The sequence below is a fragment of the Diceros bicornis genome, chromosome 10 (assembly GCF_020826845.1).
Source record: "Diceros bicornis minor isolate mBicDic1 chromosome 10, mDicBic1.mat.cur, whole genome shotgun sequence".
NCBI classification, from domain to species: Eukaryota; Metazoa; Chordata; class Mammalia; order Perissodactyla; family Rhinocerotidae; genus Diceros; species Diceros bicornis.
Window position 1 is genome coordinate 52,723,427 of NC_080749.1, and position 17,633 is coordinate 52,741,059.

Here is a 17,633-nt window from a genome sequence, read left to right on the forward strand (position 1 = left end):
TGTAAAACTGCCTTCAAGTTAGAAATTTAAAAAGACAAATTAAAAAAAAATTAAAAGCATAAAATTAAAATCTGACTGATTAAAGATGAGTTCCTGAAATATTTTTTAGGCATAAAGTATACTGAACACTAACAAGTTAGATTTGATCATTTTACCCCTGAAAAATCTGGAAGGTTAATAAAGTGACATGGAATGTACACTTGAAAGTGATTTGCCACCTCTCGTCTCTGCCCTGAAGTACAGTACCTCTAGGATTCTGAAAGTGGCATTGCTCCCAGGAAACAACTCAGTCTTCAGAGGTCCTCTTCTGTGTTCTTCAGAGTTGAGGCTGGAAAAATCAGATACCGCTTTGCTTTGATCATCTGACGAGCTAGAACTTTTCTTGTAATGATTTTTAAACTCAGGCACAGCAGGGCAGTGCATTCTTGAAAAACAGTTTGCAGCATTGGTTTTTACGTGATCCCATGACAATTCTTTCGCCTTCCCTTCAGTTTTTTGATCAACTGGAAGAATTTCAGGAAATTCTCTCAACAGCCAATTACGATCCTTGAAAAACTTATTCTTATGAATCTTGTAAAATGTGTCCCAATATTTACTAGCTTCGCTCTCATACTTAACTAAAATAAAGAGAAAAAAGGGTTTATTTTACTATGAATTATATTTACTATTTTAATAATTAAATGTTTAATAACTGTTAAATATATTACATACATTATCACTTGTAATAATTATATTTATTATTGAATAGCTTTAATATTATAATAATTTTTATTTATCTGATTTTTTTTTACCTCTTAAAGGCTAAAACTACAGAATATTAATTCCCTCAAAATGTGTCAAAAGGGTATTTAGTCCTACCCCCGTAAATCTGCTTCTGTCTTAACAGTTTGGCCAATAAATTTTTGTGAGGAATATAATGATTGCAAACTTCTTTCTATAGTTTAATCTTGGAATCTTAATAATCACATTTTTACCAATAACCTGCAAGGCTCTTTATTATCTTCGATAACAGGATAAAAGGACACCTCATTTTTTATGTCTCTGTAAATGCAGTTTCAACACATTGGTAATCAGACAGGAAATTGCAAAATTATAAATGACGTAATCTTAGAGCTAGAATGTTCCATTGAAATAATCTACTCCAACCCCCTTGTTTTGCATTTGAAGAGAGAACAGCACAGAGAGATGAACCCACTTGTTCCAGGTCCCAGAACCCTGTCACAGCAGAACCAGAACCACATATCCTGACTCCTGGAGTCCAGGGCCATCCCATAACTCCATTCTTCCTCCATCTCCAGAGATATCTCTTCCTACTGACATCTCCTAATATGAAGCCTTAGAGAGTTTCTGATGCCTTTTTAAAAGAGATATACATTTGGTGAAGTCATCCCTTAGATTTCCCTGGGCAGGGTTAGGTCAACAGTCTCAGAGCTTTAGGCAATTCTTAGTTTTCTGCCTCTTTCTATCTGTACCTTAAATTAATAAAATAATTAATTCAGTCACTCCCTCACTCATTCTACAAACATTTCTTGGATCCTATTATGTACCAGGCCTAATTCCTAGGCCTAATCCCTGGGTTAAGAATTACTTTCACACAGTGTAGACACACGACATTTTTAAAGTGCTTTCCAAGAAAAGAAAACCTTCTATTGATATAGAATAATTTCCAAGATTTAATGTTAAGCGAAAAAGCAAAGTGTAGAACATTATGTATATGACGCAACCATTCGTTAAAAGAAAAAGAAAAAGAATACATGTGTGTGCATACACAGAAACATACAGGTATGTATAGACAAATATTTACTTGTATACGTACAGAACATTTCTGGAAGGAAATCACATAATTAGTAACACTTATTGCCTCTAAGGAGAGGAACTGAGTGGCTGGGGAGGGACCTGGGTTTGAGGAAGAATTTTGATCTGTGTGAAATTACTATCTATTCCAAAAATAAACTAAACTAAACTAAAAGTAAAAATAATGGACTCATTTCTTTCATAATTTTAAAGAAGCCCCTACTCTCAGAATAAGCAATGCCTGTAGTCAGGTTCATTTTTGTTACAGAGCCCTGTCCTGAAACCCTCACAGTTTTCCTTTTCTTTCCATTTTTATCTTTATGGCCTTGTACCATGGATCTCCACCCATCTGGCCACAAGACTTCCTTTCCATCAAAGCTGAATTGTATCTGGCAGCAGGACTGCTATAAAGACAGAAACTCATATCTGTATTTAAGGTCTGAGAAATGAAAGCAGATCTCTGTAACAAAAGAATTATGTGATGTTGAAGTCCAAAAAATGCTCACATCTGCACTAATGGAAGGAAGCCTAATTACGGTTAATCTAAAAATGTTATCTATTTATCTTTAAAATAGTTCTATCTCTATTTTTAAAAACTGGAGTGTACCTGATATGCTGTGTAAGAAAACAAAACAACATTCTGAAAATCAGATTCAGGAGGAATTAGGAAACTGTCAAATTTCCCCAGGTTCTTCTCACACCTTCGCTTCTTCCTTTTACCTTAAAAACTCTCTTTGTAACTTACTCTATGCTGGTAAAAGATTTTTCTGCTTAATAAAAACAACCACCTAAGAAGATCTGACATTTAGTCAAATCTCTAGTATCTGAGTTTCCAACAGCAAGCAACTCGTGAACCTACCTATCAGTAACTATAATGTAATACTATACCTTGATTAATTTGCAGGAATATGCCCTAGGAATTAATTGGAGAGGGGTAGAGAGCGGGGGAATAACTTGAAAGAAAAGATTTTCATAGCAGCGCTATTTAAAAATAGGAAAAAGTGGGAAATAACTCAAAAACATAGGAATGACCAAGCAAACCATGCAGGTTGAAACAGAGTAACCGTATTAGAAATTAAGTTGAAAGGATAATATTAAGAGAAAACACTCCCACAGAATGGTTTGTACATTGACTGCAACTCTAAAATTTATTTCATATTCATTTATAATAATCAGATGAAAATTTGGAGTGATGGTAACAACTTAATGATTATTAGGTAGTTCTTTCTTTTGCAAAGTTTTATGCACAGTTTACACAAAGATAAAAAATCTTAGTTGAATTCTTCATTCAACTTGCCTACAGCGTTTCCTCATTTAATGACAGATTGAATTAGAGTATTTCTAAAGCCTGTTTAAGCTTTAAAAGGTCTACGTACTTTCCTATTAAACCCCATGAATTTATGGAGAACATTAAACATTGTCAGTTCTACAAACTACAAAATCTTGGACCTGATTGCTGTCATAAATAGGAGCCTGTACTACCGTTTTAATTTTCACAGTTTATAAAGAAAATGAATCTGCAGTGAGGTACCTGGAATCTGTTCAGACACCAAATATATCAAGTCTCTAAATTCAATGCTAGCCTCTGCAATCTTTAAAAAGGATCTGATTACTATTAGAAGACGATGGTCAAGGTCTGCTAATATATATACTTTCAAGTCTTTTTCAAGTATTTCCCACTCAGGAATAGGGAGGAAAAAACCAAACAATTACATAAATCATTATACCAATAACAACAACTTTATAAATAACAACAATAGCACATACTGAGTGTTTATTATGTGTTGGGCACTATGTCAAATGCTTTACTTGGATTTTTTCCCAATGAATCCTAACAATATCTCTGAGATAGACATATTATTATTTCAATTCACAGACAAAGAAATTTAAGGTCAGAGGGAATAAAAAATTTCCCCAAGGTCACCCAGCTAGAAGGAGCAGAGCCAGTGCACCTGGATCAAGTCTATGAGACTTTAAAGCTCATGCTCTTAACCATTACACTACCTTGCCTTCCAAACAGAAAAATCAATATTAACCCACTCCAAAATATCTCTGAAAATAATCTCTGTTTCTCTGATTCTCTACTTCCTCTTATTATGAGGCATCAAGTTGAAATTAAAACCTCAGTGTCACTTATAATCAGTACAAGTAAATTGTAAAAATAATGCTGATTAGAGTGAAGCTTCACAAAAACAGATCAAAATACATATTTAATTAAACCCTATTCTTTGAATTATATAAAATATAAACTATGCAAGGTTATATGAAGAAATTATGATGAGCAATGGGAAAATAAAATGCTCTATGACAATAGACTGGTGTGTGGGATAGAAACAGCAGAGAGAAAGAGCTCCCAGGATGGGCTGGGGTAAAGGCTGATGGGCTGGAAAGGTTTTTTTTTTTTTTTGCTTTTTAAAGTTGTGCTTTCAGCAGTATCTCCAACCAATGCTGGCAACTCCATAGTTCCCAGTAAGTATGTGACAGCTTCCGAGACCCTACGGAAGGTCAATCAAACTCATCATTATGAGACAACATAAACACCTTCAGCATATAATTTAATTTTCTGAACTGCAAGAGTATTTGTACTAACAGGGGAATTGGAAGAGCTATTTTTCTGACCATGAGTGAAAAATTTAGTTTCAACCTGCTGTTAATTCATCTCAAGTTCAGGCGAATAATGATAAAAGAATATAGTGTGGGGAAATTGGCCCTGTCTTCATCTTGTCCATTTGACCTTCTAAAGAGGTATATTAATGATCAATTTTTCTTAGAGGAGCATTTTTTCCTTTTACTTTCCTAGGTTGATGATTCAGAATTAATTGCTCCATGTCAACGGCAGTAAAAGGGATGTAGTGATCTGTTTAACCACAGCCAGATGAAGCAACTTCTCAATTATTCACTTATTAAATTCAATACTGCTGAGGGGAAGAAGGAATGTGACACACTAACTATACTTAAATATTCAGAATTCACCCTGAATCACACTGAATATCACAACTAAGAAACTGAATTAAACCATTTATGTATGTGACATACATGATACAATGAATATGAATTACAAAAATTTATTCTAAGTTGCACTGTAATAAAAAGCAACTTAAAGTTATTTTTACACATCAATTATGCAAATACCTGAGCTCTCAAAGTTGGAAATTTCCACGTCACTGATAAAGTTCATTGTCTAATAAAAGAAAATTCTTGAAGTCATGAAATGAAAAGTGTATTTCCAAGAGTACCGGAAGAAATTTTAAACAACCAAAGCTGACTTATAAACAAGTACCCTAAATTTATCAGCACACAAAATTTTTAGCTACTCTAGTTTTTTTCACATGGGACATGGTCAAGTGGTAAAGTATTCACAAGGTAAGGTATAGTGGGATTCTTTTACTCTTTTGCTTGACATAGATAACTCACCCTAGGTAGGCAGTTATTTACAAGCATATTTTAAGTAAAAATAGCAGCTGCTTTTGTTATTAAGTTTTACAAACCCATTACATTTGCTAAATAGCCAACTGAGATATAATACACTGGAGATGTTTTTAGGAAATTATAAAATATAATCATGTTAACTCAAAAACTGCCAAATGTATCTTTCTCATTTCTCTGAATTAACCTGCTTTTAAAAGAAATATGAGCTATAATAAAATTTAAAAGAAATTACCACAAGGAAATGTGGAATTAAACATCATTAATCTGGGCATCTAACTGAAAGGAAGATTGCTAATGAGAGCCTGGATGCTATACATTTTAATCACAGAAATGAAACGTCAACCATCCCACAGCAAAAGACTGTATTATTTGTGATAGATAAGTTCTTATTTTCAGAATTGTGAGGGTGTTTCTTGACTTCAGTTCTTACCAACAGCTGAGACAATTGGTGAGAAATAGGAAATGGGAGTGATAGGAGAGACTGACACACACAGAGACCAAAAGAAATGTGCCGGAGAGTTGGCCAGCATGGGAGAAAAACGAGTATTTCCTCTCAGTGGCATTAAAATAAGTGAGATAAGATCAATAAACAGTGCTCATGCTGCATAATAATGTGCAAATGAAATATTTCGGGGTGGGAGAAAACCGGCTCTTTCAAAGACTTAGGACTCTCCTAGATAAGAAGAGATGGTGGTTAACAGAGGCACTGGGAGAAGAACTGGGTCAGAGCTTCCTTTGGGTTTGCACCAAGTTTGGGAGTAGAGCTTTTAAATGGATCTATTCACCTTGACCCATATTCATCAGAGACACTAAATATCAAATTAGAAGCCCGATGTAGGGCTTCTGCATACTAGCAGGTCTATCATCCCCAGTGAGACTGGACTGGGTGGCTGGGTAGGTATTTACTGTAATGTCCTGTCACTCAACATAGTTCTTCAGGACAAACGTTTTCTTTCTTTACCACCCTCAGAGCAGCCTCAGTTGCTGCTCTGTGCGACCCTGCTTAAGTGTGATGAAACGGTCACCCTCATCGTGTGTTTCTCTCCTTGTAGTGGTTCCCTGACATGTATGAAGTCCACTGAACTGAGTAGTGTTACAGGGGCACGCAGAGGGGCCCAGCGGAAACCTCAATCACTTTGAGTCATTTTAAAATGGAATCTTTTGTTCTGTGTCTCCGCAGCAGCCAGAAAACTTGCTCAGAGACTGGACATGCTAATAAGCAAACCAAATGCTTCAAAGCAGTAACATCAGTCCTCTCCAGCCTGCTTTTCCTGCTTCTATAGAGAGAGGCCAGTCACCACCTTTCTATTTCAGTCACACTATGGTTCTGTGGGAACTGTCATTTTCCTTTACTGCGGTTTCCAAGGCCCTAAAATAACCTTCTCATTAGCTTCACTCAAGTTCATTGTTAACATAAATAGGCCAAAATAGGCAGCCATGTACAGAGCACTTAAAGGGAACATTATCAGCACTGCTTATCTATTTACGTTCTAAACAGAAATATTCAAAAAAGTGTGAAAAAAATCCTTGGTTTTTCATATTATCAGGAAATATACTGTGGATAATTTTTAACTTCCTGGAAATGAATTAAGCTGACTGATGACTTTTAATTCAGTTTAGGCTTGACTCTTTCTGTCACATCCAGGTGGCCGCTAGCAGAAGCTTGAGTAATGTGGAAAATACGTCTGTGCAGCTGCTGGCAAAGAAGCAAAATTATACTTCCTCAGAAATAGTGTGACACAGTTCCTGCAAAGGAATGCAATGTTGGCTGATTTGTAAGCAGAACTGCCACTGGTATGCACCCTCAAATCCATCCCAACACTCCCTGGCTGTATCCCACTCTGGGACTGCATGGCTGGAGCTCATAAAAATAGAATGGGTCCATTGTGGATCAGGTGCTCTTCTTTCCCGTCCACCTTCCAGGATACATTCATACTTAGGATAAGGAAGGAGAACTGCTCTAAGGAACAGCAAACGATGCCAGAGGATAAGACAGGTTATCAACGACGCCGGAGGATAAGATTGAGCAGCACTGCCCCCTTACTGGTTAAGGGCAGCTAACGATGACTGTCTCATTAGCTCAGTTTCCACAGCTACCTTTGCCTCAAACTTTAGCCTCAATTGTGGACTAAAGTCACTAGAACAACAGTTTACCAGTGGGATTACTGATTTTCACTATGGTTAGCTTGCACACAGGAATGCAAACATCCTTCCCTGGCGAGTTTCAGGAGAGCTGATCAATCTGTCCTGAAAATTCTATCTCAGGGGTTGGCAAACTTTTTATGTAAAGGGCCAGATAGTAAGTAGTTTTTGTGGGCTATATATGGTCTCTGTTGTAACTATCCAACTCTGTAGATATAGCTCAAAAGCAGCCATAGATGATATGTAAACAAATGAGTATGTATGAGTTCCAATAAAACTTTATTTATAAAAACAGACAGTGGGCTGGATTTAGCCCACGGCCAGAGTTTGCTGACACTTGCTCCATCTAACGGGTACTGATGTTGCTACAAGAGGGATTGAGAAATGATGATGACCAGACCCAAGTTGTTCTAATCTATGGTACTAGAAGTCAGAATAGTGTTGCTCTTTGTGGAGTCTGAGGGGTTGAGGGAAGTACTGTAATTGGGATGGAGCGTGAGGAAGTTGCTGGGTTATTGGTAATATTCTGTTTCTTGAGTTGGGTGTTGTGAAAATTCATTGAGCTTTGTAAGAATTCATTTATGAGTTGTGTAAGTTTCTGTATTTGTTACTTCAATAAATTATTTTTTTAAAAAAGAAAAAAAACCCAACCTGTTTTAAAGGAGAAATAATTTTAAGAAAAATAAGGTAGAAAATCCTATCTAGAGAATGTAGGGGTTTGGCAAAGTGTCTGTGGGTTCCCAGCAATGCAGTGAGAAGGATGTAGGCCAAATTTTTTTTAGTGAGCTTTTTTTTAAATTGTGGTAAAAACACATAAAACTTACCATCTTAACCATTTTTAAGTGTACAGTCCAGTAGTGTTAAGTATGTTCACATTGTTGTGAAACAGATGTCTAGAACTTTTTCATCTCGTAAATCTGAAACTCTATACCCATTAAACAAGAGCTCTGTGTTCCTCTCTCCCCCTAGCTCCTGGTAATTACCATTCTATTTTCTGTTTCAGTGAATTTGACTACTTTAGATACCTCATATAAGTGGAATCATACAGTAATTTGCCTTTTTGTGACTGGCTTATTTCACATAAAGTCCATAAGGTTCATCCAGGTTATAGCATGTGACAGGGTTTCCTTCCTTTTTAACACTGAATAATAGTCCATTGTATGTATATACCACATTTTGCTTATCCATTTATCCACTGATGGATACCTTTTCCTAATGTGAATAGTATTGTTATGAACATGGGTGTTCAAATCTCTCAAGACCCTGCTTTCAATTCTTTTTGCTCTATATCTAGAAGTGGGATTGCTAGATCATACGGTAGTTCCATTTTAAATTTTTTGAGGAGCTCCCATACTGTTTTCCAAAGACGTTGCACCACTTTACAATTCTACTAACAGTGCATAAGGGTTCCATTTCTCCACATCCTCACCAACACTTGTTATTTTCTGTTTTTGTGATAGTAGCATAGGCCAATTTTTTAGAAGCTATTTTTGAAGGTTGGCAAGGCCTTACCTAAATTAAACTCTAAATATCAAAGGCCTCCAAGAAAAGTAACTTAAATCCTTGTTGAAACTTTATCTTTATCCTAAAAGACCAGCATTTTGATATGACTTTACCTTCTTCACTCAACATTTTTTAATTTATTGAATGTTCCTAGCAAGTGAAACGCAAACAGCATACTAAAGGATGCATAACAAGAGGGAAATTTTAAAGTTATGTTTTCATGTCTTGTTTGAAATGCCACCCATGCGTGTGTATCTCCCAGAAAAAGCAATAAGATGACTACTAAAAGAGCAAATATAGGGTGAATACATAATTTATTTCATTAACTTTGGTCTCACTACATTGGAATAACTGGGAAATCTCCCAAATGAAACAAGTGGATTGGTAGAAGGTAAGAACTCTCCAAAGTAATGACACAACTAGGAGAAAAAGACTAGGGTGTGAACTGAATCAGTGGAAGGTCAAGCAGAAAAGTCAGGCTCCAGGAGCTACAACATGTAGTTGCCTACCTTGCTCTTCCAGAAGGACTCGCACAGCTGAGTTTTCCTCAACATTTTTTCTGGCTGCTGCTGCTTCTTCTTTTGACCATTGCATGTGATCCCTATTAAAAAATAAAAAGATTGTAAAACATGCTTTGTAATTGAAGAAGGCAGAAAAAGGGTGACAGGGAATACATATTTCATTCTAGATCAGTCAAAGACAAATGATACAAACGAATTCCATGTCAAATAAATATATTTTGTGTCAGACGTTCCTTCTAATATTGCTGGTACAACCCTGGAACTCCCATGGTTCTTCTGTTTAAATCTGGTGTGTTGCAAACTGTAGCCACTTGGAAATGATTGCTGAAGTAATGTCCCAGGAGCACTACAGTGCCTGATTATTTGGGTGCTGGTATGGTTTACTCTATTTTACTCTAAGGCTAAATTTATTTGTCTTTTTGTTAATTTATGAACAGGGCATTCCTTAATCGTTTTTAAATGTTCCTTTTACAATATTTGTATTCTAATATTGCTGTCAAAGAGATATATTTTAAAATATTTTGTACAGTTCTTTAAGTAACTTTAGATTTTTCTTATTAGCTGCCTTAATTTCTGTAAATGGATTCATTTACATTTAAATGACAGACTACGTGATAAAGCATATAAAAGGGTCACCTTTCTAAGAGCTGGCATTTTATTTAAGTATTTTCAGTTTCAGAATTTACTTTCCCTACATGAGAAGACATTATTTTCTGCTGCAAAAATGTCTTAATACAAAAAAGGTGATTTTGTTTTGTTTTAACAAAGTTTGCATTGCTTTCTTTTTTTTTTTTTTTTTTGGTGAGGAAGATTAGCCCTGAGTTAACACCTGTTGCCAATCCTCCTCTTTTTGCTGAGGAAGATTGGCCCTGAGCTAACATCTGTGCCCATCTGCCTCTCTTTTATGTGGGACACCTGCCACAGCATGGCTTGATGAGTGGTGCATAGATCCCCACAGGGGATCTGAACCCACGAAGCCCGGGCTGCCAAAGCAGAGTGCGCAAACCTAACCACTACGCTACCAGGCCAGCCCCTGCATTTCTTTTTTTGCAATAGGTAAAACTATAAGCGAGTGATGTAATTTCCTGAAATAAACCATTTTTCTAAACAATAAAGAAATTACAATCCCCAAATTCAAGTTACATATAGCTTCTTTATAACTGTAAGAAGAATCTCTAACATTATTATCATATCCTATTTGTAGTTATCTCACTGATGAGAAAGGGGTAAATTATAAAATTCTTGAGGTGCATCACTATGGTGACTGATAAACATGAACTGAGATGTATCTGAAGCTGGGAATATGGACAGCTTACACAAGAAACAATGAAAAAATTCACTTTGATTGGTTCTCCTAGGCAATTGCCAATGGAGTTAGGAGCTGAGTAATGGTCAGATTTCAGAGGATCTTAAATGTGAACAGTTTAGCTGTGTGCAAGACAAAACGAAGGGGAGGGACTGGAGGAAGGGAGACCAATCAGAAGACTGTTGCAATGATCTAGGAGTAATGAGTTCCAGGATTAAGGTGGTGGCATGGAAAACAGAAGGAAGAGTAGAAGGAGAGACACTGTGAAAAAACTGTAGTTATGACCTGGAGATTAACTAGATGTCGGGAGGAGAAGAAGAGGAGTCAGGAATGATTCCAAGGTCTTAAAACTGAGTATCAGGGAAAGCAGGGGTAACAATGACAGAATAAGGAGTTGGTTTGGGTGGAATGATGCTAAGCTTGGTACTATTTTAAGTCATGTTTATGCAATCAGATATGAGAGGGTATATTCCAGTGACCTGGCTATAAATACACCACTGAAAGGTGAGAAACTGCTTTCTTTTAAGAAGGATTAAAACTGGTATACTGAAGTCCCCAGGAAAAGCAAATGATAAAGTAAAAATCAGAGTTTCACAGATGAAAATTTAACCACCATTATTTCAACTAAAACCTAAACATTTACAACCCAAATAATCATTAAGCAGCTTTGTCACTTGCTTTAAAGAATGAGATTAGAACAGACTTTTGTTTTGACTCATTTTAATATATGTGAGCAATCACATACGTAACTCGGAGCTGGCAACTATACATTCTGTACATATAAATATATAGAGAATATTATTACATGAAAGTTATGATTAAAGGCAACAGACATTTACTGAGAAAATAGTATCATTAAGACTGGGGAGAAGCTTCTCATCTATGAATTTCTACAACATATAAGAAAGAAAATAATCCATTTCCTCGTTAAAAATCAAGCTCTGAGACAATGAGAGTATATGTGGTCTTTAGCTTTAAGCATTTGTTTTCAACTGTTAGTTTAACTTGCTTCTTCCTATCTAATACATTTAGTTATTTCTTAAATTGCTTTAACTTCCTTCTACTGTTCTTTATGTTGCTTCACTTTCTTAACTAAGTGAGGACAATATTGTATCCTAAGCTGCTGCAGAATAGATATTCCACTGTGCAGTTACAGAATCCCCACTGAAACCTATAAAATGCTGCTATTGTATTTATGGGGACTTCCTCCAGATCTGCTGCTTTATGGCAGTTCTTTATATTAGAAAAGTCTGATTCATGTATACCAAAAGCCAACAGACAGCAATAAGAATCATTCATGTTTGTAAGTAATAAATACAATTACAATAAAATTTAAGCATAGAAATAAATAACAAATTGAAAATAATCAGGTATTTAACAACCACCACCAACACCCAAGGAAAAAAATGGTTCATACTGTTGACTTATGAATTGTACTTCTGGGAATTTACTGTAATGAAGTAACTCAAAAGAACAGAGAAGTTCTGTACAGAGAAGTATCTGTCCAATGATATTCACTAGAATACCAAATACAGTAGTAAAAAATTAGAAACAACCTCAGTGATAGGGTAATGAAAAAATTATAGTAACTCAAAGGAATATTACACAGATATTTAAAATGATAAATATGAAGGTTATGTAACAACATGGAAAAGTGTTTACAAAATAACCTCAGGTTAAAACAGCAGACCTCACAATTATACATATATTATAATCACAATTATAGAAAATTACATACACATTGGGTGAAATAATTATGTTGGAATAGTGGAATTAAGAGATAACTGTCTTAAAATTTCCTTAATATTGTAAGGCTGCTTCGACTAGAAATAATTAAAAAATATATATATTTACATAAAGACACTATTATATGTTTAAGACATATAACAATGGTCATTAAAACTTTATATCATCCTTCTTGGGGGAAAACCCAGCAATCCTTATGATAAAAAAAAGGAAATATGCTTTCTTAAAAAAGAAAAAAGTAAAAAAGAGAACTGAGCAGAAAATACAAAATATACTGAATATTTTTCCTGAAAACTTGAATTTGAGAAAAAGGAATCTCAAAAATAAAAGATAGGGTTTTTTTTTTTCTCTTTTCTTTTTTTGGTGAGGAAGATTGGCCCTAACATTTGCTGCCAATCTTCCTCTTTTTGTTTGAGGAGGAGTAGCCCTGAGCTAATGTCTGTGCCCATCTTCCTCTATTTTGTATGTGGGATGCTGCCACAGCATGGCTTGATGAGTGGTGTGGGTCCATGCCTGGGATCTGAACCTGTGAATCCAGCTCCCAAAGTGGAGTGCATGAACTTAAGCACTGCGCCACCAGGCCAGCCCAAAAGATAGGAGTTTTGAGTAAGAAATTTTCACAACATGGATGGCAGAATTAGTCTTATAAGTTTGTGGTAGTCATAAGTACTATGACATCAGTTCATATGTGGGGGTGTGTATGTGTTTTTCCTATTCCCTTATATGTACAGTGCAATTGAATGATGATTCTTTATTTTAGCTTTAAGTTGATGGCAATAACAGTCTAAATAATTGTGTGATTGGTTTGGAAAAGTTAAAACACACACACGCACACAACCCACCCCCCTCGCCCCAGTTGTTTAGCTTGAGTACTAACATTTTTGAAGATACTACCTATAGAAAATTCTGCTGAATGTGGTCCCATTTCCTCTTATAATTTTTAACAATCAGATAAAAACCAAAGCACCCAGTGTAAGCTATGCAGATAGAATGTATTTCTGTCTTTGTCATTTACTATGTATGTAAAAGTCTCATTATACAACAAAATTTAAAGACAAATTTAACAACTGTATTAAGTGACTAGTGAATTAACAATAAAATATTTATTCTTAGGTAAAAGGAAGAAATGGAATTTATTAGTTTCAGCTTAAAATTATTTCAATAATCCTTAATTCCACAACAAAGTCATATTTGTTACATAGTTATAATAACAGAAAAATTTAAAAAGTCTTACCTGTCATTTAAATATCCTAATAGATTAATAGTTCTTAATTTTTCAAGTTTTCTTCCTGTATTTGTGTATACACACATATTTTTCTATATAGTTGAAAAATCTTCATAATTATGACTTAAAACTGCTGGATAGGACTTGTGACTTTGGCCATGACAGAGTACCTGGTAACGAGCTTACCCTCCTGCCATAAACAATGATAAAACATATGAAGCAACTGTTTTTTAAGCACTGGACTACACTTCAGACAGTGCAGGACTGTGATCCTTAAGAGAAGAGAAACACCAAGGTCAATCCCCATATTCACCCTAGCTTTCTGTCTGGGACACGTTCTAGACTGTGGTGCAGAGGTGGAGCCCAAGCAGAGAGTGGCTGTCTCACTGAATGGCAGTTTTGTGAGTCGAGAAGGCAGAGATCAGAGTTCAGAGTTGCTGAGGTGGTGAGACTTTGTGCAGCAGAATACCAAAGAAGAGGCAGTAGGACAGAGGGGAGGGCTCCTGAAGTCTGCAAGAGAGTTTTCCTAGGGTTTTTAGCTGGCGTTGGCTGCTCCCCACAGGACAGACTCCACTGGGTTTAGTGGAAAGGATTCTGGGGGTGATGGTGAAGAAAAGAGAACTAACTGGACATAGGCAGTGCAGTGCTTGGAGGTATTGGAGTTCTGGCTAAGCCAGAGTGGAGAGACCTCTCTGAATACCTCAAGTATTCAATTAAGACCCCAGAAATACCATGCCATAGGAATAAGAACCACACTAAATTCAGGACAATACCCAAACAGTCTTGCTCTAACAACATTAAAATTTAATGTGACCTGACCAAGATTTGGCAGTAATTTAACCACTTGCTGGAAAAAATTCAACACCTTTAAAGAAAGATAGCATAATCCAGATTCCATACAAGATATCATCCATAATGTCCACCATACAATCAAAACTATTAGCATGTGAAGAAGCAGGAAGACATGATCCTTAATTAAGAGAAAAGGCAGGCAATAAATATAGACATAGAGAAACTCAAATATTGGAATTAGTACACAAGGACTTTAAAACAGCTTTAAAAAAAAATATGTTCAAAGATTTAAAGGAAAAGACGGACAGAATGAGAGAATAGATGGGGACGTCTAGGGAAAGAAATGGAAACTATTAAGAGGAAATTCTAGAACTAACCCATATATAATATCTGAAATAAAAAATTAATTGGGTAGGCTTATAGCTTATGGATAATGCAGAAAGAAAGGGTTAGTGAACTTAAAGACTTAGGGTGTAGAAATTATCCAAACTGAACAACAGAGAGAAAAAAGATTGGAAAAAAATGTATGAGTCTTGGTAACCTATGGGATAATACAAATTACTCTAAGAAACACATAAATTGAAGTCTCAGAAATAGAGTAAGAAAAAAACTGAAGAAATACTGGTGAAAATTTTTCCAAATTTGATTTAAAAAAAAAAAGCAATCAATAAATCCAGGAAGTACAGCAAACTCCAGGCAAGATAAAAACATAGAAAACCGTTAAAAACCAAAGATAAAAAGAAATCTTAAAAGGAGCTATTATATGCAGGGGAAATGCAACGCAAATGACAGCTGACTCTTCATCAGAAGAAATGGAGGCCGGAACACAAAGGAATGACATCTTTAAAATGCTGAAAGAAAAAAATCTGTCAATCTAGAAATCTATATGCAGTGAAAATATCTTTGAAAATTTAAAAATAAAGACCATTTTCAGATGAACAAAATTTGAGAGAATTTGTTACCAGCAGAATCTACACTATAAGAAGTGTTAAGTAAAGTTCTTCAGGCTAAAGGAAAATGGTACCAGATAGACATTCAGATCTATAGGGTGGAATAAAGAGACCAGAAGTGATAAATATGTAGGTAACTATAAAAGACAATTGTTTTTTATCCTTTCTTAATTTCTTTAAAAAAATTAATAACTATATATAGCAAAAATAATAAAAATGAATTATAGAGCTTATAACATATATAGAAGTAAATCATATGGCAATAATACAATAAACAATGGATGGATAAGCGGAGTCATATTGTTGTAAGATTCTTATATTTTTTATTATGTGGTACAATATTAATTCTAAGTAGACTGTATGAAGTTGAGGAAGCATATCGTAATCTCTATAACTGTGGTTCTCAGAGTATGGTCTACTCTTTCAGGTTATCCACTAAGTCAAAACTATTTTCATAATAATACTGTTATTTGCCTTTGTCAGTGTTGATATTTGCCCTGGTGGTATGAAAACAATGACAGGTAAAACTGCAGCTGCTGGCGTGGCCCGGTGGTGTAGTGGTTAAGTTTGCCCATTTGGCGGACTTACTTTGGCGGCCCAGGGTTCGCCGGTTCAGATCCTTGGCGCGGATCTACTCCCTGTTCATCAAGCCATGCTGAGGTGGCGTCCCACACAGAGAACTAGAAGGACCTATAACTAAGATATACCACTATGTACTGGGGACTTTGGGGAGAAAAAAGAAAAAAAAAAAAACAGGAAGATTGGCAATAGATGTTAGCTCAGGGCCAACCTTCCTCAAAAAAAAAGGAAGGAAGGAAGGAAGGGAGGGAGGGAGGGAGGGAGGGAGGGAGGAAGGAAGGAAGGAAGGAAGAAATTTCCCTTAAAAAAAAAAAAAACTATAACTGCCTTAGTATGAAACAAGGCAGTGGCACTAAAATGTACTAGTAGTCATTGATTCTAGAACACCATCCAGTTGGTGGTAAAGAATACACTAATTTTTGTTTAAAAAAAAATTAAATTCACTGAAGAATGTGCTTGATGAAGCAGTAAAAATTATTTTATAAAATATTTACCCTTGGGTACACATATTTTTAATATTCTATGTGACAAAATGAGAAGTACACATAAAGCACTTCTGCTGCATACTAAAGCATGATGACTGACTTGTAGAAAACCTCTTGTACGAACATTTGCATTGTGAACTGAACCATCTGCTTTTTTTCATGGAATGCTATTTTTACTTGAAACAGCAACTGTAGATAAACTAAAGTAATTCAGATGTGGGCATTTGGCTTTTCTTAAAAGTAAACAAAATGAGCCTATCACTTTAAGAAAAACAAATGACAGTATTTGTGCTTTCAAGCAAAATTAAAATTTTGGAAAAGTTGTGTCCACAACCATGAGTTTGATAGCTTCCCAATACTTAGAGACCTTCCTGATGAGAATAGTGGTGATATCAACAAATGTGAATTTTAAATATTGTATAATGAAATGTATCAACATTTGGAAGATCTACATAAAACAGGGAACCAAACTTTTCCAAATTATCCATGCATGACGTAATAAAATGATGCACAGGTAAAAGATCCATTCAATGCACAGGGAGTGCCAATGGATTATAACATAGCAGAATACCAAAAGTTCACTGATATGGTTTCATATTCCATATCGCAACTAAGAAACTACCACTGCTGAGATTTAGTGTAATATCAAGAAAAATACCTCCACTTATCTTAAAAGGCTATTAAAAAACTTCTCTCCTTGCATGTGGAGAAACAGGAACCCTCATACACAGCTGGTGGGAATGCAAACTGGTGCAGCCTCTATGGAAAACAGTATGGAGATTCCTCAAAGAATTTAAAATAGAAATACCCTATGATCCAGCTATCCCACTACTGGGAATGTATCCAACGAACCTGAAATCAACAATCCAAAGAGGCTTATGCACCTCTATGTTCATTGCAGCATTATTCACTATAGCCAAGAAGTGGAAGCAACCTAAGTGTCCCTCGACTGATGATTGGATCAAGAAGATGTGGTGTATATATGTACAATGGAATACTACTCAGCCATAAAAAAAAAAGAAACCTCCTCTCCTTTACAAGCACATATCTGTGAGAGGCCAAGTTTTCTTCATATAATTCAACCTGAACAATATATCACAACAGATTGAATGAAGAAACAGATACGAGAACTCAGCTTTTTCCACTAAGCCAGACATTAAA

General features: G+C 35.6%; 1 protein-coding gene across 4 annotated transcripts in view; it reads right to left on the reverse strand.

Moving 5' to 3' along the window:
- The window catches only part of METTL8 (methyltransferase 8, tRNA N3-cytidine), a 117,414-nt gene that overhangs the window by 56,648 nt on the left and 43,133 nt on the right, over positions 1–17,633 (reverse strand). For all 4 annotated transcript variants that reach the window (XM_058549234.1, XM_058549233.1, XM_058549236.1 and 1 more), the window contains 2 exons: positions 9,378–9,469; positions 247–617 (listed from right to left, as the gene is read on the reverse strand). In XM_058549234.1, coding sequence (XP_058405217.1) covers positions 247–617; positions 9,378–9,469 — 463 coding nt within the window. The remainder of the gene's footprint in view (positions 1–246; positions 618–9,377; positions 9,470–17,633) is intronic.